Source organism: Acomys russatus, chromosome 6 (genome assembly GCF_903995435.1).
Source record: "Acomys russatus chromosome 6, mAcoRus1.1, whole genome shotgun sequence".
NCBI classification, from domain to species: domain Eukaryota; kingdom Metazoa; phylum Chordata; class Mammalia; order Rodentia; family Muridae; genus Acomys; species Acomys russatus.
Window position 1 is genome coordinate 58,365,724 of NC_067142.1, and position 22,677 is coordinate 58,388,400.

At 41.2% G+C, this 22,677-nt stretch overlaps 1 protein-coding gene and 1 pseudogene across 5 annotated transcripts in view; one reads left to right on the plus strand and one right to left on the minus strand.

Moving 5' to 3' along the window:
- Dnm3 (dynamin 3) overlaps positions 1-22,677 on the minus strand; it is a 448,546-nt gene that overhangs the window by 37,368 nt on the left and 388,501 nt on the right. For all 5 annotated transcript variants that reach the window (XM_051147697.1, XM_051147696.1, XM_051147695.1 and 2 more), the window contains one exon: positions 1,789-1,953. In XM_051147697.1, coding sequence (XP_051003654.1) covers positions 1,789-1,953 — 165 coding nt within the window. The remainder of the gene's footprint in view (positions 1-1,788; positions 1,954-22,677) is intronic.
- Positions 5,706-6,172, plus strand: LOC127190600 (60S ribosomal protein L23a-like; annotated as a pseudogene).

Consider the following 22,677-nt stretch of genomic DNA (forward strand, 5'->3'; position numbering starts at 1 on the left):
CCTGTGCCGATGATTTAATATAACGCAGAGCAAAGCAGAGCTTGAGCTGAAGGCAGGACTAATGACTCTCGGTAAAACAGTGGAAAGATAAATGATCTCCAATCAGGAGAATGTTTAAATAAGCAAGTGCCTGCTATACCACAGCAAAACAACCTGAATCCATTTACGCAAAGTTAAGAGGGTAATTTTCAAGACACACAGACGATTTGCTGGGCACTTCAGATTTGTCTAAATGGCTTGCAGCCACATCTGTCACACTGTGTCTGACAGCTCCGTGAGGTCCTTTCACGTTTCCTGCTACAGTTCCAAAAATGGCTGATTTCAGCACAGAGGGGCGAAAGGCCTTACTTCGGGTCAGACAGCTGACCACTGACCAACCATGGTGATATTTATAGTTTCTACTTTTCCATCTCATTGCTTACCTGCTGTGTAGACTTCAAAGCATTGTGTTTATCTTACTTGGATACACATACATAGTCAAATGTAAGTTTGGTCACATGAGTGCTTAGGGTTTCTTAAAATCAAGGCATATTCAACTGCAGCAGTTATAGACAAGCAGGTTGTCATGAAGAACTTTAGAAATAAGACTTGGAACACAGAATGGATAGTAGTCTTTAAATAGGCAGCCATATTGATAACTTACATTTGCTACAGCAGCTTGGCACACCCTATTCTTCTAGAACAAATCCTTAAGTCAGATGTACTTACTAACTGCTAGGAGTTTGCCTATGAGAGACACAAACCCACAGTAGCTGATTGGTCACATTAGGTTAGAAGCACAAGAACCAGACGTAGAAGCCAGCTTTCTCTTGAGTTCTAGTTTAGGACTCTTTTCACAGTTTCACAATCTGATTTTTTTGACTTCTCTTAAGCCATGCTCATAACATGTTTAAAACAAAAGATGTCCCGAGAAGATATATCTAAGTAAAGTGCTTGGTTCCCATTTATCAAGAGTCACAGAAGCCAGTTTCTCTAGTAACTGTTTCTGTCATGTGTACTTAAAAAAACAAAAAAAAAAAACAAAAAAACCAAACCATATTGCACCAGTTAAAGTACCATATCCAGACTGCCACCAACCAAAAAGGAAAGATCCAAACAAAAACAAATACGTGAATGGCTAGAGTGGTACGACTCTGAAAAAGTGGTACTTATAGCAAGCAGCTTTACCTTAGGAAGTCAAGCTGAGATGGGCACAGTGTGACTCAGCCCCGGAATCCCAGAACATAGGTGACTAAGTCAGCAAGGGTCAGTTTCAGATAAGTCTGAGCTACACAGTGAAATCCTGTCTCAAAACAACAAACCCAAAAAACAAACAAACAAAAAACCAAATCAACAAAACAGCAACCCCCAAAACCAAAATGGCTGACTGCAAAGTCAGGGAATAAGGTAAGAAGTCTTTTCCTAGGTGAAAAGAGCATTGCATCTTTTATAGATGACGAATGGCCATATTGACATATGCTGTGTAGGAAAAGCATTGTCTTTTGCCTTTAATTTCAAGGGCTAGGAGGGAAGGCATCTGATTTCATCACTAACTTTGCAAGTCCATGAACATGGTGTTCTTTTCTCCCTCCTAGAAGAGAGCGGATTAGAGGCGACTTGATGCTGTAGCTGGAGGTTTCCTTTCTGTTCTATCCCATTGGGCGCCTGCTTATAAAGGCGGAGCTATGGACTTGGGCGGTAACTGCTTCAGTCATTCAGAAAATATCACAGAGACACGCAAGAGAAGGTGAGCAATTTCCAGACATGGGAGGGTTCATGCTTAAAAGGAGAGACTTTATAGTCACTTACGTTATTGATCATAAGGTGCATTATTGTTTTTGGAATTAGGTCTCGGATGCACTTGTTGATTATTGACATGTAGGAGTCTACTAGGTTGCGTATGGTTTCCACTTGCCTCTCCAACTGTGGGTCCATGGAAAAGTTTTCTGTTTGGCCATTTTCATCATTTTCAGCCTGACAGAAAAGGAACAAAAAAAAAAATGTGTATTATCTCATATTCTCTCAGAATAAAAAACATCAAATGCACAGTGTCTGCCCAGAACACCATCAGTCAGACCCTTGTGCCTGTCATTCTACTTTGAACTTACCATGTTTTAGCAAATGCGAGCACTCTGACTCTGATTGAATGCTGAGACGAGTAACCAATAAACAGTGCACCTAATAGCATACCTCGAGAGAACAGCCTAATCTTAAGCCATTTGTAAGCTGGCCAGAGGCCTGAGTCCAAACAGATGATGCAGATGTGAGCCTCCCTCTGGGAGGGCTCTCTAGGGATCCTATAGATTACAATAACCTTGATGTAGTTCTGGCACTGCTGGGTCTGCTTGGGATTGGATCAGCCCAGAATCAAAACTAAGTCCCCTAGGACTGGCCAGGAATCCAAATTCGAGATCTGGAAGATACTTCATTCTTTCATGCACTTGCTAGAATAGGCTGTGTAAAGTCATGTTTCTGTCACCACTGTTAAGGGCTGGCTCCATTGTGGGAAACTGGCCATTTTAACTTCCAATGTGTTATTCTTTGAATAAAGCAGAACCCTTTCATACACAAAGAATTTATTTGTGCAACATGAGAGAAGCATCTGTTTTCTATACTATACGACTTGAGTTAATTAATTTTGGCTTATCCACCCAGAGGCTGGGCTGGAATGGTATCTTCATCATTAGGAGCTGACCTATTGGCTTGGCATTGAAATCAATTTAGAACAAATGGTCTCTATTTCAAGTCAGGTCGAACCATCTAAACCTCAAAACATCATACAGATATTGTTAGTGGCCTGGCTACTTTCTCATATTTGGAAAGATTTAATTATGAATGTAAAGGGGGGAGGATAATTTATTGCTTCTAACATTGGCATGGAGTGCTTTCCTTTGGAAATGTATGTACTTTGATCTGCCAGGTTTTCAATCAACTCCAGGCAAAGCCCTGTGCTAAGTGACTGGATCTATAAATGGCGAGTCTTTTCTTTGAACCGATGCACGTGCATGAAAGCCACATTTTTAAGCTACAAAAATCATCAATAATATGAAAAATGTATAAGCATTTCTATTTCAGAGTGTCTCCCTAAAAATATTAAAATATCATATGCTCACTCTAAAAATCAGCGGTCCATTTTTGCTGTGAGAATGCGGTGGCCTCATGCTTTGCTGTGTGCTAACAGATTAAGGGGGATATCTGGGGCAGCTGGGTGCAACAGCAAGGCAGAAGGCTAGGACACTCAGGGTGCTGTGAGGCTACTGTTCTTTCTTTCTTTTCTTTGCCTCTCTTTTTCTTTTCTTTCTTTCAGTGGTCTTGGGTCACTGAAAGAATTAAATCTGGCGTATTGGTCTGGTTTCTTTCTTAAGAAGCTTGTGACAAACACTTCAGATGAAAATAGTCTAAAACATTTCTAGTTAAAACCTTATTTAAAATGCAAACAAACATCAACAGCTACTGCTACAACTGCACACCCCTCCTCTGCTATCTGCATAAGCCCTCTTTCCTTTTTTTTTTTTTTTTTTTTTTAGAAGCTTGGGGACAATTTTATTTATTTATTTATTTTCACAACTCTGCAAAATGGTTTAATCTTATAATTTGCATAAGCAATGAACAGAATATGAGAGAAAAGCAGATGTAATGAGTGCCAGCTCCTGAGAGCTGAGGTTTCCTAAAGCACAACAAATGCAAATGAGGTTTTGTTACATATCTGAATTTCTTTTTTTTCCTTTTTTATTATTAATTTATTCAAATTACATCTCAGTTGTTAGCCCAGCCCTGTATCCTCCCATTCCTCCCTCCCTCCTGCTTCCCCCCTATTCCCCTCCCCTATGTCTGTGACTGAGGGGACCTCCTCCCCCTGTATATGCTCATAGGGTATCGAGGCTCTTCTTGATGACCTATTATCCTTCCTCTGAGTGCCACCAGGTGTCCCCATCCAGGGGACATGGTCAAATATGGGGCACCAGAGTTGGTGTGAAAGTCAGATCTCCTTTTCCACTTAATGGTGGAGAATGTCCTGTCCATCAGCTAGTCTGGGTAGGGGTTCGAAGTTTACTGCCTATATTTGCCTTGGCTGGTGCCATAGTTTGAGGAGGACCCCAGGGCCCAGACTCGCCTGTAGTTTTCCAGGACCCTCTGGATCCTTCTATTTCCTCATTCTCCCAGGCTTCTCACACCTAAAGTCTCAATAGGATGTCCTCCCCTCTGACCCACTTTCCTGGTAGGTAAAGTTTTTCATGGAGACGTACCCCTTGGACTAGTGTCTCGATATAAGTGAGTATATACCATTTAACTCTTTCCTCTCCTGCTCCCACTCTTCCTTGCTTGTGTAGGCCCCCTTTGTATTTCAAATATGTTCCACTGTCACCTCCTCCAGACTGCTCCTGCTGCCCAAGCCCTTCACGACTTCCTCTGAACTCGGTCTTGCACTTGCTTGCATTATTACCATTCATCCTAATTCTATGCTCTCCCCCCACTAGATTCCAGGACTGTATTTCTCTGTTCTTAGCACAGATCTCAATGTTATCAGAGGAGGAAGAGGGAAAGGGGAGGTTGTTCATTCTACAGATGGGCTTACTTAAGTCAATGAAACTTCCTTAATGTACAAAACCTAGAATTTTGTAGAGGAAAAAAAAATTTTTTTTCTATGTAAAGTAACATAAACCTCCACAATGCCACAATGATGACAGTACAATCCAGTTTGTTTCTCTGGCCTAAAATATTTGTGGATTTTGCTATTGTATTTAGCAGTGGAGTGTGATGGTATTTCACTATCAACCTGCTCCATCTCCCAGAGCCTAATCTCAGCATTCATGTGCTTCTGATACCATGATAAACACTTTGTATAGGAGGGCTACACCTCCGTGCTAAGAGGTGGGAATCAGGGTTACTGGACCCCGATAGAGGAGCGTGATAGGTCTCTGAGTGGCGAAATCCAAAATCCATTCAACTAATGTGAGACCAGCATGATTTCAAAAGCAGGAAGTATAAAACAGTGAAAAAACTAAATTACATCAATTCAGTTTTATATATGAAATAATAAAAAGCTTAAAAAGAATTTCTAGGAAAATGTCATCAAAATAATGATATTCTCAAGATCTTAAACGATTGAACTAAAAGAGGAAAGCTGAATCAACAGGACACATTGAGCCTCAAGGGGAAAAAAAGGCCTTGTTATTTGATTTCATACAGAAACAGGAAACCTCCTCATTCCACACTACATTTAACAGTTAGCCTTGCTTTACATTTGCTGATCAAAATGCTTTTGTGCTTTTTGAAGCAATAATCAAAGTATCAGAGTGAACAACCAACAGTGGTTTAGTAGAAGAAATACCCCAGGATAGAGCACAGGCTAGGGACGTGTGAAAAAGACCCCAGGCATCACGGAATAAAACCAAGAGATTGGCAAGAGGGGTTGCCTGGAATAAAAATGCATCCTCACACAAAAGGAAACAAGGGAAGCAATGGCCTAAATAGAAGACCATCTTTGCCAGCTATACATCTGAAGGGGGTTAATATCTAGAATCTATAAAGAACGAAAAATCAAATACTAAAATGAACAAGATACTTCTAAAACAACAAAGTACAAATAGCCAATACACACATGAAAAAAGGAAATCAACATCCTTAGCCCCTGAGTAAAGATAAGCCAAAGCCAAAACTACACTGAGATAACATATTACCCTGTCAGAATGGCTGTTCTGTAAAACAAACAAAACAAGGCCAAGATGGCGCCGAAAGTGAAGAAGGAAGCTCCCGCCCCTCCCAAAGCCAAAGCCAAAGCAAAGGCCTTGAAAACTAAGAAGGCAGTCCTGAAAGGTGTCCACAGCCACAGGAAGAAGAAGATCCACATGTCACCCACCTTCTGGTGGCCAAGACCCTGCGGCTCCAGAGGAAGCCCAAATACCCTCGAAAGAGCGCCCCCAGGAGGAACAAGCTTGACCACTAGGCCATCATCAAATTCCCCCTGAGCACCGAGTCAGCCGTGAAGAAGACAGAGGACAACAACACACTCGTGTTCACTGTGGATGTCAAGGCTAACAAGCACCAGGTCAAACAGGCTGTGAAGAAACTCTGTGACATTGATGGGGCCAAAGTCAACACCCTGATAAGGCCTGATGGAGAGAAGGCATGTGTTCAACTGGCTCCTGTTTATGATGCTCTGGATGTTGCCAACAGGATTGGGATCATCTAAACTGAGTCCAGCTGGCTAATTCTAAATACACACTTTTTCACCATAAACAAACAAACAAACAAACAAAAAATACAACAATAGATGTTGGTGAGGACGGTCAGAGGACACTTTGCACACTGCTGCCGGGAACAAAACTGAACTCAGCGACTGTGGAAATCAGGGTGGATATTCCTAAAACGATCAGCCAACCAGCCATATTACCCAGCTAAGCCACTCCTGGGGATAGACCCCAAAGAACGTGAGTCAGTGTAACACAGAGATACTCACCCATGTTTCTGTACACCTCTCACTGTGGGCAAACTATGGAACCTGCCTCAATGTCTCTCAATAAGTAAGCACAATGAAGAAAATGTGATAGACTTATTCTACCTTAAAGGATCAAATTATGCTCTTTGCCGGAAAATGGATGGGATGGGTGCACCCTATGAAGTGAAATAAACCAGACCCCAACAGACAAACATCACAGGCTTTCTTTCATGAGAAACATAGGCTTTACACATACATACACGCATGCACACACGCGTGCACACACACACACACACACACACACACAAATAGAAAGGGGATTATTGAGGAAGAGAAGGATGAGGCTAAGAGAGGAGTCAGGAGACTAAACATGGCCAAAGTGCATGATGTACTTGGACATGACATTGTTATGAAATCCGTTAATTTGCATGACAGATAATAGATGAATTTTTAAAAAGGTCAAATTCTGAACATGACGATTAAAAGGCATTCCAAAATAGCCAACAAGACAATTTGAAATTCTACTTAAGCTTTTGGAAATCTGGTAGACTTGTGGTGTCACACAAATCGTGACTACATTAAGAATGGAATGGACACAATAGGGAGATCATGGAATCCAAAATCCAAGTTTGACTTGTTTGTCAGTAACTGGCCTCTCCGGTGAGTCTGGTGAAGGGGAAAGTAAGTGTCTTAGGAGGAAGTTTTTAATGGATTTCTTGCAGCAAGCAAATGCTCCTTCTACCCCTAACCTCAGCTCAAAGCCTTTCGCTCTTTCTGGTTGTGTGCTGTTTGAGTACTTTTTTTTTTTTTTTTCCTTTGTTTAAATTATAGGATTGCAATTGGATTCTTTGCAGTCAGAGCACTGAAGTGACAGCTGTTTATCATTATCCTCATCAAGGGAATGTAAAATAAAAATAGTAATTTGTCTCTGATCTTTGGGGCAAAAAAAAAAAAAAAAAAAAAGAGTGGCCTGCAAACATTTAACCTTTTATGTGCAGGTTCATTGATGCTGTTTGCAAAATGTGAATAATACTGTAGAAACTTATTTTTTTTTCCTGAAAAACACAACAGCCAGGCCATCTTGCTGCATTTTTTTTTCCTGCATAGCATTTAAGAAATCAAATTAGAGCAATAAAAACAACCTTATAAATATAAAGTTTATAAAGTTTCAATACCTTTCTCATAAATTAGTCACACAGTACTTAAGAAACAGACTTTTTTCTTTTTACAAATTTTAACTAAAGAAATGATTACATATTTATGTATCTTAGGAACAGTTTGTGGATATCTTTTTGGAGCCCGGCCTCTTCTACCATGTGGATCCCAGGAATCAGACTTGGATTGTCAGCCTCGGCAGTAAGCACTTTTTATCATTTAAGCCACCTTGGTGGTTCCTCAATTTTTAATATAAAAATTTTAGGTATACTACTTTAAACAGGTGAGGGAGTAAAATATTAAATGGGAGATAACTTTCATTAAATCTTGAATGCTCCATTATAGAACTCTGAGTTTGACTGGAGCACCTATTTCTTTTTTATGTCTTTTTATTTTCCTTAGAAAAATCTTATTTATTTATTTATTTATTGGTTTCTAAATTATGTTATAGGCTTGAGGGCCACTGGAATCATCCAAAAATCATTTTGACATGAACCCTTCAAAAACAAGATGATGGATATTAAGTGTTGAAGCAGCAATATGTATATAAAAATACCAAGACCAGGGGTTTGCTGCATCTTTCCTTAGCAGTGGAGAAAACAGGATAATATCCTATAGATCTATACACATTTTAGAAATATAACCAACAGTTGCACTCATTAAAACACTTAATATGGTTATACAGTTCACTACTACTTTAAACAATGACATATATGTTTACATGTATATGTATATGTATATATATATGTATATGTATATGTGATTGCACTTTGCCTTAGCAAACCCAGTCATAATTATGAAAACACTGCTACCATGGTAATGCATCTCCAAATTTTTCCAGTCTCACATTATTGGAAATGTTTTCACTGAAAAGTTCCTACTTCCAATCATTTGTCTTTAAGTTGTTAAGGCTCTAAAGGTATGCAACCACACTTGTGCAAGACAGCCTATGGACCACAGTCCAGAAAGCCTAGTAGGGTGGTCTAGGTGTCAGTCTGGTAATGTGAGTATCAATGAATATTTACTGTGTGGCATGGAGTTGCGAAAGATATAAAGTGTAAAAGCAGAGGCCCACTTGTGAGCTTTGAGTCCAAGAGTGTGCTGAAGGGGCTCAGGGAACAGAGGACAGGGCACAGGGTATTGTTATGGACGTGAACACTGAAAATGCTCTCAGAACTTGAGTGAGGTTTCAAACATCATGACGTCAGGGGTGTGGCGCCATTTTCCCACTGGGAACGTGTAGGAACTTAATGAACATTGTGGCCTTTTCCTGAGGAATTGGGTTTTTGGTTTAGAAGAGTCCTGAGACACTGAGCCTGAAATTGCTGGGTGTCACCCATTGCACTCTTCATGTGGAGCCCTTGTCCCTGGATATGATAAAGAACCGTGTAGATCGGCATTTGGCACGGCATTTGGTTAACCAAGCATGATGACTGAGACTGAAGGTGTCCACAGATTGAAATATGGTTGCAGTCAAAGCATCTAGCATCAGGAGGGACATGGGCTGAGAAACATTCCGTAACAGAGGAGGAAAAACCCAGCCTGATGTGACTCAGTTTACCAAGTGCACTGACACTGACAGACTGGGCCAAGCTCTCTCTGTTCCGCTAGTTTCATTTCCATTCTTCTTGGACCTTGGACTTTTCAGTTACTTTACCTGAATATTAGTTTTCATTCTCCATGCAATGTTTAACACATTTCTAAGTAACATCATAATAAACATTGTAAAACTATGTGATTAAATTTAACTGCTAATTAAAAACCTTTGGAATTTTAAACACTTAACTGAAAACACCAACAAATAATGATAATGAGATGTTTAAAACTGAGAACTCTCTAAAGACCAAAGCTTCCAGAAGATATTTGCCTTTGTGTAGCCAGCAGATATCTATATATCTAGCAAGTAGATTAAGTGATAGCTGAGGTCACTAATTGGAGCTGGGAGGGATAAGGTAGAGGCTTTTGACTCATAATGGCATTCCCATTTAAAATCAATAAATAAAATTGCATTTATAAGTAAAACATGGAAATGAGGGATCTTGGGACAATCTAAAAATTTTATACAACCAATCATGAAGTTCTCTAAGATATAATCCTATGTACCCTTTAATGTAGCTCAGTAGTTCTCAACCTTCTAACATTGTGACCCCTTAATACAGTTCCTCATGTTGTGGTGGCCCCCGGCCATAGTTATTTTTTTCTGCTACTTCATAACTGTACTTTTCTACCATTATAAACTGCAATGTAAATATATGTTACGCAAGATATCTCATATGTTAAACCCTGTGAAAAGGCCATTATTGACCTGCAAAAGGGTCATGACCTGCAGGCTGAGAATTACTGATCTAGCTCAAAGTCTCTATTACCTTATGTAACAAATAGGCTCATGAATAGGAGAAATTCATGTCAAGTACTTTTTTTATTATTTGAGTTTATGTGTGTATGTGCCAGAACTGCTGAAAGCTGGAGTTTAAGTGGTTGTGAGGCACCTGAGGTATGGACAGGTGACCAAAGTACAGTCTCCTGGAAGAACAGCAAGAGCTTTTAACTAGTGAGAAATCTCCACAGACCCTCATGTTAAGTATTTTAAGTTGTAAATATTTATTTTGGGACAATCTCACTTTATGAAATTACTTTTGTTTGCTATAACTTAACAGCTTTTCATATAAACAATAAATAACTGAGACAAAGTATAATCCATGCCTTACAAATTTATCCTCAATATATTTATCTAAAATGCATAATTGTAGGAAAAATTTAAATTATGATGTATTATATTCTTACACACACACACACTTGCTTTTTGAGACAAGATTATATTATATAACCCAGGGTGCCCAGGTTGAACTTGAATTCCTGATCATCCTGCCTCCTTCTCCCAAGTGTGCCATGATGTCCAGCTAACAGACATTTTTAAGCCTCACTAAGAAATGGATATCAGGGGCTATAATTTTGTGCAGCAGAAAGCCAGTCTTGTTCCAAAGTTTGAAATGTGGGCAAATGAAGATTTTAAAAATTATAAATTATAAAAGAAAATCTTGTACTGATAATTGTTTTGCCCTTTAAGACATATATATGATTTAGCTGGGCGTGGTGGTACATGCCTTTAAGCCCAGCACTTGGGAGGCAGAAGCAGGTTGGATCTCTGTGAATTCAAGGCCAGTCTGGTCTACAAAGAGAGTACAGGACAGCTGAGGCTACACAGAGAAACCCTGTCTCAAAAAACAAAACCAATGAACCAACCAAACACACACGCACACACACACACACACACACACACACACACACACGAATTAATTGTAAACTTAAGGATGTCAGAATAGGACAATAATATCTGAGGAGCATGAGAGCAGCATGAGAGTTCATAACAAATGAGCTGTGTAGTAAATTAGCACTGCAACTATGCAATTGGTATTACTGCTTTCCTTAAAAGGTAGATAATCTTTCAAAGTTCAATGTGAATAAATTACAAAGTGTTTGCATGCAAAAATCTATAAGTAAAAACTTTCTAAAAAGCAATGCATTAAAAATACACAATGTCTTCACTTACAGGAAAATGGGATAGTGGTGAGGACATCCTAAGGTGAGAGAAATATAGGAGATAGGGAAATAGATGGATTCAGAGGGTCCTAGAAACCTACAAGAAGAACACTATGATGGGCAGATCTGGGCCCAGGGGTTCTGCTCGATCTAAGGCACCAACCAAGGACAATATGCATAGTCATCATCAAACCCCTACCCAGACCTAGCCAAGGGACAGAATATTCTCCACAGTTAAGTGGAGACTGGGGACTGACTTCCACACGAACTCTGGTGCCCCTTATTTGGCCATGTCCCCTTGATGGGGAGGCCCGATGGCACTCGGAGGAAGGATAGCAGACTACCAAGAAGAAATTTGATACCCTAGCATCTTATTCAAGGGGAGGAGGTCCCCATCAGTAGTAGTCATAGGGAAGGGGAATAGGGTGAAAGCGGGAGGGAGGGAGGAATGGGAGGATGCATGGGATGGGATAGCAATTGAGATGTAATATGAATAATTTTATTTTTCAATAAAAAATATTTTTAAAAATACACAACGGTGTGGAGTCATTTTTTCCTAACATACAGAAAAGAATGAGAATACCACAGTCCTAAATGAAACATCCATATTTCACCTGCCTCCTCTGAGGCTCTGAGAACATCATAGAAGATGTTTCAAACAGTAACTGGGCAATGTTAAAGGTGCAAAAGCTGGGCTAAGTAGCTGAGTGGGAACCTCGTACATAATAGTCTTTGTCTATTATGTACAAGGTACATGTAAACCAAATGTGTGTGTGTGGGGGGGGGGGGTGGAATCCCTGTAATCCTAGCACTAAGGAGGCAGAAATACCAGGATAAGACATTCAAGATCATCTTGGCTACATGTGAGTTCAAGGCTGGCCTGGCCTATTTGAGAGCACACTACATGAATCCAAAAGAGATGTAGCATCCATCTACTTCATCCTGGTCTCAAGCACTTATGTCTGAGAATACTTATAAAATGGAAAAACATTAGGAGTGCTACAGATATGTGCTTAAAGTCCAACGTTAGGAAAGTCCACCAGTATCGACTGGGAATGGATGGCCTGGGATGTCCAAATCACTTTCGTTTGAGTGAAAATTAGAATGGAGTATGACAAACAAAATCACACACCCTGCCATAGCTTTGTCCCTAATTAGTTTTGTGATGTCAATGAAGTGAACACTAATATTTACTTCACTTCTCTAGGCATTAATTTCTGTGCCTGTGGGAAAGAGTTACATTAACATCATACACATTTTATGAAACAGAACTGGTGAGATATAACCAAATAACACGTTGAAGGCATTTAATATAATGCCTACATATTCAAGAGGCATGAGTCATTTTTATCATTTGAGATGAATGAGGTGCATGCCATATGTGAAAGCACAGTTTACAAAGCCACAAAGGTGAAAATCCCAAAGGATCTGCACCTACCCATAGAGAACTGGGGATGGTCCTAACCACACCCTGCCAATCCAGGGATATGGCTACTAGCAGTTGAAATCTCCAATACCACCTGTACTCATCTGGAAAGACTTGAAGACCACTTCCCTAGTGCACAGCTTTGTCACTGCAGCTGCTGGCCAATAAAAGCCCTCGCTTCCCTTGGATCCGTCTTGTGGTGGGAAGTTTCTATGCATGCGTTATACCTCCACAATGTGGCCATGAGCAACCCTAGCCCAGCACCATCTACTTTACACCACGGGAATGGCACAGGGTTGAGGGCTCCTTGCTAGTTTGGGAGTAGAGCTGTGAGAGGTCAAAAGATCTCTATCATCCATGTTTATCCCTAGAAAATGGTGTGTGTGTGTGTGTGGGTGTGTGTGTGTGTGTGCATGCATGCAATTTCTCTTATCTATGACCTATAGCTCCTGGACAGCAGATACTATAGCAAAAACTACAAACTGTAGTTCCTTTTTCTCTTTTTTCTTAGGACTGAGGGAAGGACTTCTCTATACCCTATAACTCCAAGAGCATGAGCTCTAGAGCTATAGGTTCTAGCTATATTGATATGTGATGAAGTAGAATTCAGACCAAAATTAGTCGGAGCACATCAAGCCACTTCATATCGATGGAAGGTGTAGTCAAGAGGGTATTACAGGTCTAAAACTATGCACCAAACATTGGCACACCCAAGAGATAGAACTATAGAGTATGTAAATATAAAAGGAGTTAAAAAACAGTAAGAAGTGGTAACTGACTTATATATAAGTCCTAAAGACTGTGCCAGAAATCTCTTAAAACTGATAAAGGCTTTCAGAAAAGCATCGGCATGCAAAAATGAGTCCTTTCTCTACACCAACAGCGAACTCATTGAGAATTAAGTCAGGAAAACAATCCCATTCACAGTAACTTAAAAGTCACGGAGGAATAAATCTAAGCAAGCGAATGACCTCTGTGCTGAAAAGTTTAAAACACCAAATAAAGCGTTTGAATAAGACACTTAGGTGGAGAGGCTTCTGGGACTTATGGATTGGCAGAATTAGTATTGTGAAAATGATGACAGTACCAAGGCAACCTACAGTCTCAATGTGGTCTCCACCAGAATTCCATAACATTCTTCAGAGAAATAGAAAAAGGAAGTGTAAAGTTCATAACCCTGGATCCAAAATAATCCTTTGTAAAAGGAACAATGCTGAAGGTGTCCCCTTATCTGACATCAAGTTATGCTACAAAGTCATAGTGATAAAGCAACAAATCACAAAAACAAGACATCTACATCAGTTGAATGGAATGGAATGGAATAGGAGGACCCAGAATTAAACCCACATAACTATAGCCAGCCAGTTTTTGACAAAGATGAGAAACACCTTTGAGAAAAGGCAGCCTCTTCTATAAATGGTACTGGGAAAACTGAAATTTCACTTGTAGAAAAATGAAAACAGACCCCTGTCTCTTACCTATATTAAAAATCAATTAAAATGGATAGAGTATTTTAATGTGAGACTTGAAAATCTGAAACTGGTAGAGAAAAACAATTCGAGATATAGGCATACACAAGGACTTTCCGGAAACGGCCTCCAGTGGCTTGGCAAGTTAAATCAATGATTTGCCCATGGGATTGCATGTAGCTTCTACACAGAAAAGGAGGCAATCAAGCGATGAAGAGTCAGCCTATTGAATGGGACAAAAACTCATTGCTAGCCATATAACTGACAGGGTATTAATAGCAAGACTACCCAAAGGATGCAACTAGATACTAAAACCCCTGAAGAATGCAACCACTAAAAGGACCGATGACATGGACAGTTCTCAAAAGATGAAGCACAAGTGGCCAGGGAACACAAAAGGGTCAGACATCTGCAGTCATCAAGGAAATGCATACACTTAAAACTACACTGAAATTCCATGTCACCCACTCAGAATGCCTGTCATTTAAAAACCAAACAACAGCATATGTTGGTGAGTATGTGGGGGGAGGGGTTCCCTTGCAGTGTTGGTGGATGTAAACTGGTGCTGTGAAGTTTCTTCAAAAAATGAAAACTAAACTAATATGTCAGGCTACCACCCTAGGTCCATACCAAAAGGACTGTAGATTGAACATGGCACATCCATGTTTGTTGCAGCATTATTCACAATAGGCAAGTCCTTGAATCACTAGATGAATGAATACAGAACGTACTTGACCTGACCATGCTTCCTACAAGAAACATATACTAACAAAACCCCTAGGTATAGTCATGAGCAGTCAGTCTCCTTTGGAGAGTAGTTGGTCAGAGTGATCCAAACGACTCTCAAAACAATACGGGCTGTTGTTGCCCTTGGATGTCTTCACAGAGGGGTTGAAGGGAAGCCCATATTGATGAAGACATCACCCACTTAGGACACAGGACTTGGATTATTCAAGCTGGTTCTAACCTAAAAGCTTCCTTCCAGGGGTCTAGGTTCCACAGGACCAGCAAGAATTATTCAAGTAATAGAGGGAGGGAAGCAATAAATAGTCCTAGCTAGCAGTGACACCTGTGAACCACATGACCTGCATGACGAGATATCCATGAGGGGACAATCATAGTGCTCACTTGTTGGTGGTGAACAACAGCTCTGTGGACTGATGGCCTGCTCTACAGAGAAATCATGCCTGGTAGTAGAAGCCTAGCCTCCAGCCTGGGATGAGTGAGGCCATGGGTCTGAGAAGAGAAATTACTTCCACTGCTTCACTAGACCTGCCCACTCCCTTATCTACATTATAAGTCTTATCCTTACACCCACAAATAAGTAGAGTTACCACCCCTTATCCAAGAAAGCATCACTCTAAAGCAAATGGAGATTATTTTTAAAACCCACAACTGTATAAACTGCAAAGATCAATGGATTGTGGGGAGCCCAGCCCCAATGGGTACATGTATAGCACTGCACCTGCAGCTGTAGTGCAGGGAGCAGTGTGGAAGAAGGGGTGCAAAGATACCAGGAAGTCTGAATATGGACGTGGGAACTCTCACAAATCTGACTCAGAGAGAACTGCAGAAAACTACTGACTACTGAGAAGGGGAAACAGCCCTCTTCCAGGGATGCGCCTGATTGGCTCATCCAATACAAAATAGTCAGCCCTGAAGCCATATACACACAAACAACAAACATGAATGCAGAAAGCTGTATTTGTGTGTGTGTGTGTGTGTGTGTGTGTGTGTGTGTGTGTGTGTGTGTGTGAATCAAAGAAAAAGAGGCTATCAATTTGAGGTGGGGAACTTGGGAGGAGTTGCAAGGATAAAGCACAAGAAGGGAGAAAGGAAGAAGTGATGCCATCATATTTTGATTAAGAATGTATAAAAAATTAACTAAAATAAATTAACAAAATAAAAGTTAAAAGAAGGTGCTATCTATGCACAATGGAGTTTTTATTTAGCTGTAAAGAAAAATAAAGTTAGATATGCACAACTGGAGTTTATAGTAAGCAAAATATGTCAGACTCAGAAAGGCAAATATATCCCATTTTCTCTAAATTTGTAGGTCCTAGATTTTATATAATATATAAATTACATAAATTATACACAAACACGAAAGTAAAAGGAAGACTGAGGGGAAAGGGGCACTAATAGGAGGAGTAAGGCAGAGAAAAGGGAGCGTATGGGGGTAAATATGGCCATCATACATGATATACTTAACTAAAAATATCTTTATTTCTTTGAATATAAATCACTAAATACTACTTTTACATAGTTCTAAATAAATACCTCTCAAATAAGTCATATGAAATGGCAAAGTACCTATCTATCTATGTACTGTCTACCCATCCCCAACCACACTAATCATTAAAGAAATGCAAACCACTACACACTGTATGTATGTCTGAGTTATTTATAATGTGCTCTGTGATAGTGCACAAATACCATACTTTTTTAAAAGTGAAAGAATGATTTGTTTTATTGATTTCATAGTACTTCCTCAGTCCACTGGGATCTGGCTTGCTGTTTTCTTTGGTTATCCCTCCATCTTCTGTAATTAAGATGAGCCACTAATGTTGTAGACAAAAAAAAAAAAAAAAAAAAAAAAAAAAAAGACCCTCAGTGATTTCATAGAAACCGTGTAAATAGAATTATCTGTTGTACTTGTAAAGTTTGTCTTGGTACAAAGCAGTTTATTGAAAATCAATATGTGTTAAACATTTCACACGCTACAACAAAGGCACTAGGTTTCCTGGAAGATAAAAGGGGAGGGGAACAGAGCAAAATCCTAACACCTGTCAGACCAGGACCTCAACTTGGCTATTGGGAGACTCAGCCAAGTGATTTTGAAGAAAGCAGGGTACTTAAGCCCCACCCACAGAGGTTGTGATAACTGGTCTGGATGAAGCCTGGAGCATCTGTAGTGTTAAAAGTGCTCCAGTGTGAGAACCTCTGAAGTAAGGAGCCAGCCTGGGGAGAGCAGAGGGCTTAAGTGAATGGAGGTTCTGCTGAAGACTGTATAGGGTGGAATAAAAAAATTGCTATTTATGATCTTGGGCCATACAAAAAAAATCCTCAGGAAAAAGAAGGGTCTGAGTTAACATAAAACTTAGTATCTATGGTTTAAGATCCAAATGTGAGCTCAGCTAGTTTCCACTGAGCAGGAGTCACCATTCCCAGACAGTCAAACTTGGCACTGTAGTGGGCAGACAACTGAACAGAAAGGAAAAGTCACCAAGCTTTCGTCTAAAAAGAAAGGGAGGGGCATCTCTCTAAGACCCGGTGGGACTGAGGGTAAGTGCCAAGAAGACACAAGGGCGCTTAGGAAACCCCACTGTGGGCCACATCCAAGTTCAGCCATATCCCAACAGATCTCCAGAGATGACCATGGGAGGGCTTGAGGCAGCTGTGGGATTTCAGTTGTAAAAGCTGGTCACAGCCCTGGTTTTCTTAGTAGCCATTTATGACTCTTTTTCATAAATCTGGCTAAAATGTTTTTGAATTCCTTTACGCTTCCTGCCAGTACCACCTTCTGAAACTAATGAGCTCCGTAAGTTTATAACCTGCTGCATGAAGTACATTTCCTTTCATTTGCCCTGAACTTACTTCACTCTGCTTGAAAAAGTACCCTCCTTGTCCTTAAGGAGAAAAAGTAAACAGGATCAAGAGATGAGGACAGACTGGCTGAAGTAAGTAGGGCAGAAAAAGAGCCAGGTGTCCCGAGGAACTGCAGACTACCTTAAATCCATAGCGTAGTTTAAAAGGCAGGCGGCTGGAATGTGCCGCCAAGAGTGAGCAGTGTTTCTGGGACAATGGTTCTGTTGTTCTCCTGCCCAGACCCCGCCAGGGGTCCTGCTTCCTGTTTGGGGCTCTACTGCTCAAATGAAAGGGAGAGTTTAAATGTTTAGCAGATAGGAAAAAAAAAAAAAAAAAAAAAAAAGACAAAATAGCAAAAGCAGAACCCACAGGAAAAATAAGAGTTGGATTTTTTTTCTTTACAATTACATGTATCTCCTAGGAGAATACCTAGGATCCTGTGTTTTAAAAAGAGAGGACTTTCCAATGATAATAATTATTAGTACAACTGAGAACAGAAAATGATGTCTTTTATTTTTTGTTAGGTTTCTATTTCTGAAATAACTTTTGGTTTACCTGGCCTTTGAACATGGCTCCCTGGACTAGAAATGAGGCCAAATGAGTTATTTGCTCAGAAGCATTCCGTCATTTTGGTCTAGGTTAAAGGATGAAACATAAGATAAACACCTTACAAAAGAAGGGGGCTGACTATCGTAATGTTAATATGTGTCATATTTTTAAAACTATAAAGTAGAGACATTTTTAACACATTGATTTTTTTATGGCGGAATGGTGGACTGAAGTATCAGTTATCCCCCCACTGCCCCCCTGCCCCCCACCCCCTAACCCCTAACCCTCCCCACCCCCAGTCACAGTATATAGCTGCCTATAGGAAAGTCTTGCGCTTTATTGGCAAATAGGGCAAAGGTTATGTGTGGCAGGCCCTGTAGCTTGTGCAGGACGCAGGCTAGGCTATAAAACTGCTCATTAAGGCGCTCTGCTCTGAAGTGGAAGCAAACACATGAGCTCAGGAGGAGAGCCACACACACTGTCTAGAAATATTTCCATGAAAGCCTGCGAAAACGTTCCCTCCCCAGTCATGAGCAACACACAGTTGCAGCTCATACAAATAGCCTCACTTAAAAGACTTAAATATCTTCCCTGCAATGCTGGCTTTGACTGACTGCCAAGAGCTACTTAAGGCTGTTAATTTTTTTTTCTTTTAATTTTTCTGAATAGACTGTATGGTGCACACAAAGTAAGATGGCGCCTACACCAGAAGTTCCTGAAGGAGAGTGAGAAAGAGTTTACATGCTAACCCTTCATCCCAAATCCCACTTTAAAGTTCTGCAGTGGTTTCGAATGTCAACCCAAGTAATAGAAAAGGAGGGGTGGGGGTGGGGTGAGGAAAGGCATTTAACAATTGATTGGGCAGCAGTTGTCCACACTTGGGTACCTTACTGAACAGAAAGTGTAGACTGAGGCAAAGCTAATAATAGTAATGGCTTGCTGGCTAAATTATGAGTGGCAAGAGGACTTCTAAGAAGGCAGTTAGCCCCAGAGCTACTCAGACAGACTTGCTTACACAACGGCTGGCTGCTCCAGGAGGCTGTGAGCCAAAACCAACATCAACACCCAGCAGCGCCAGTCACTCACAGAAGGACTGTATAGCCTGATGCTGATGAAGTGCATTGTGGGAATGAATGAGGAGTCAAGACGCCCATCTCACTTTTAATGTGAATCTTGTGATGTCCCAGACCCTGTCTGAGCCACAAGAGGGGCACCCTGCTGGACTCTGCTTGGGCCCTGTGATTAATGGGAGTGACAGGAGGCCAGGCTCTTGTAGAAAATAAACTGGGGTGAACACAGTAGGCAGTGAATCATGAACTCTGAATTCAACCCCCACTGCTCTATATAGGGTCTCTTTTACCGTCCCTGTGGTATGTGTTGGGATTGGGTTGGGATGGAGGACGCAGTAAAGTGTGGGTGTTGTTATTTTTTATTTCAAAGAAAGAGCTGCAGATGGTTTCATTCGCGTCTCACTCCTAAGGCTTGTGTTATCTTGTAAAGGCAGCCTGAAGCTGCTTGCAAGAAACCACAAATCCAAGTGAGAGCCTGCCTGCTCAAAGCCAGGCTGGATGGCAACAGGCTTCCAGCCAGCATCCGAGGCTGCCTGGCCAGGTGTGATCTTGCTGGTTGTCGCTGCTGTTGTTTTCTGGTCGGGGAGGAAACTCACTGAGAATCACGCAGACACTTGGCTAGAATAAAAACATGGAGCTGTATCACACGGCCAAACCCAGTCTCACGTCCTGTGAGATAGCTTGGACAACCCGAGCACGTCCTGGCAGCCAAGCTCATCTGTTCAGAGTTTGCTACAAAAAGCGTTTTCTCCTTCACCCAGCTGTGAACAAACAAAACCAAACAAAAGCCTCGGCTCTTTTCCCCCTCTTACTGGCCCCTAAAACATTTCATTCAGGAATAATGATTTCTCTTATAGTAATAGACATTTTAAAATTAATATCGTCCCTCTAAAGCGGCAGTTTACATTTTTACCTCTTCCCAGGTTTACTAGCCATTTACTCTGGGATGGGCACACTTATCCTCTTAGTACTGTCCGTGCTGCAGTGTGGCCCGCAGGCTCAGTGAAACAGATTTGTCCATGGAACTCAGAAGCAGCAGAGCACTAGCTCCACACAAGGAACTCACACTCGTTATAAAGTGGCTCAGAAGGGAGGTGGGATGATTGCTAGGCACTGGCCCCAGGGTGTGGCACCGCGGGACTCAGTGTGGCAATGTGGGACTCGGAGCCGCAAACAGCTTCCCAAGAAAAGGCAGGAGTTCAAGAGCATAGACTAGCATGGCTGTGAGCCACTGGCAAACGAGTCTGGCTCAAAGCAACATCCCATTTTCACTTTGGAGGGTCCCTCTTGCTCTGTGATTGGTTCAAATGCAGAAATGCATCACCTCTGCAAGAACTCTCTGAATGTGGTACTTAGCAAAACCTCCTGATTTGACTTGATTCGATGAGCAAGTTCAGATGTGCTGGTGAGCTAAGGGGTGGGAAAAGGCAACAGAAGAAAAAGAGGTACAAGGTATCTGCCCTCTCTCAGGGGCTCTGCTGTTGGTGCTGTTCACTCAGCTTTAAGCACAGAGCTCCTGAAGAATGTCTCTGGTCTGGCAGAAAGATATGTGGGAAAAAAGACCTATGCCACATGTCAAAATACTTTAGTTATCTGATGTTTCATGAGAGACTGAGGAGATGCAACACACCAACACACACACACACACACACACACACACACACACACACACACACACACACGTTAACAAGATTTAAAGCCCCTCATTTTTATTTCTGAATCCCTGAAAAGGAAACAGTTTCATGTGCCAAGGAACACAGCAATTTATTATTATTTTTTCTTTCTTTCACCCTATGTACCCTCCCAATAGCATTAAAAGCAGTCGGGGGATGTGGGCAGAAAGCTGAGGGAGGAAGGGAGTGAAAGGCAGAAAAAGATGGCCTTTTAATAGCCTCTGCTGCACTGGTTCGACACAGTAGGAACCTTGTGTTTCAGACTCCAACTGTTTCCTTCCTCTGCAGCCTTGGCTGTGTACTGAAGCCATGCGCTGAGGTCTCTGGACAGACCTGGGAGAGGCAGCGATTCAACAACTGGCCTTTCTGAGAGGGATGATGGAGAGGCTACCGCAAAATATGATAACCTTGATTTGCAAACAAGCAAGCAAGCAAACAAACAAACATACATATATGTTGGGGATATTTCAGGCTTACTGTCTCCAGAATCAACACAGAGTTTCTGTGCCATGTTTTCAAACATGAATGTCTCGCAGAAACTCCCAACCCAGGTCAAGCTCAGGACACTGATGTCCTTCCTGTCCTGAACTCAGGATTCGATTTGGGATGCACATCCACACATTAGCTGTACCTGTTTTATTTGTGGCTATTCCGTAATGTCTTTTCACTCCATTCACACTTGGAAAGGACTGATATTTGGTTTGTACAGTGCCCCCTGTTTGGACTTTAGTTAGCGCTAATTTCAAATTATATACTTGTTTTTTGTTGTTGAGAACAAATTCACATGGATGATGGTTTCTTCTGAGTGCTGTGTCAGGAGACATGCGGTGTCTGTCTGTCCTACCACTACCAGGAACTTTGATGATTTGGTTAAGATGATGCCTTCTGAGGTTTCTCCCCTATAAAGTTTCAATTTTGTCCCTCTTTGAAACTTATAAGTATCTTATGGATCATTTTTTCAGCGTGTGAATATCCATCCCATTTCTTTAAAATTTTTTTTCTTAACATCCCATTTCTTATTTGACTTTTACCTCCTGCTTTAACAGGCACTGTTATAGCTGTGAGACTTTGCAAACGCCGATTCTTAAATGTCTTCTCTAAGTTTATGAGCTGGGTTATCTTTGGTGAACAGGAGCTTTCGCTTCTACCGTTTAATTTTCAGCTCCTTATTCATGCGGGTGCTTATGCGCACAGCTGCTGGTTCACAGTCCCTACTGACGGAGCCCTTGTTAATGAAGCACCCCACATCCAGCCACTGGGAACCTCCTTCATGTTGGTTTTCTGTATCCTTTTCACGTGTTCTCCTACAAATGTTTGAGCACTTCCTTATTTTCTAGTACTGGGAGATAGTCCAGGCCCATCTTGTACTCCCCGGCTTCACTCCTGGAATGTCTCAAAGGACTGCTGGTTTCTTTTATTGGACACTAAGATAAAATAACCTTATCTTTTCCTGTGAGTCACAGTGAGTACACAGTCCTCCCCGTGGAAAACAAAAAGATACTAGCGTACGCATATGCACAGGGAAGAATAAGGACCCAGCGTTTTTAGGTAAACATTTTTACAACCATAAGCTTCAGTGCCAGTCTGGCCATGGTGGCAAACACCTGTATTTCAAAGAACCAGGAGGTAGAGGCAGTGCGATTGCAGCCAGAGTGCCAGTCTGGTCTACACAGCTAGACCCAGATGCTCAAACACCAAAACAGGAAGTGCCTTTGACCTCTTCTGAGGTTCAGGGAGCAAAGAGAAAGTATGAGGGGGGAAGACTTAGAGTTCAGTGACGAGAAGAAGG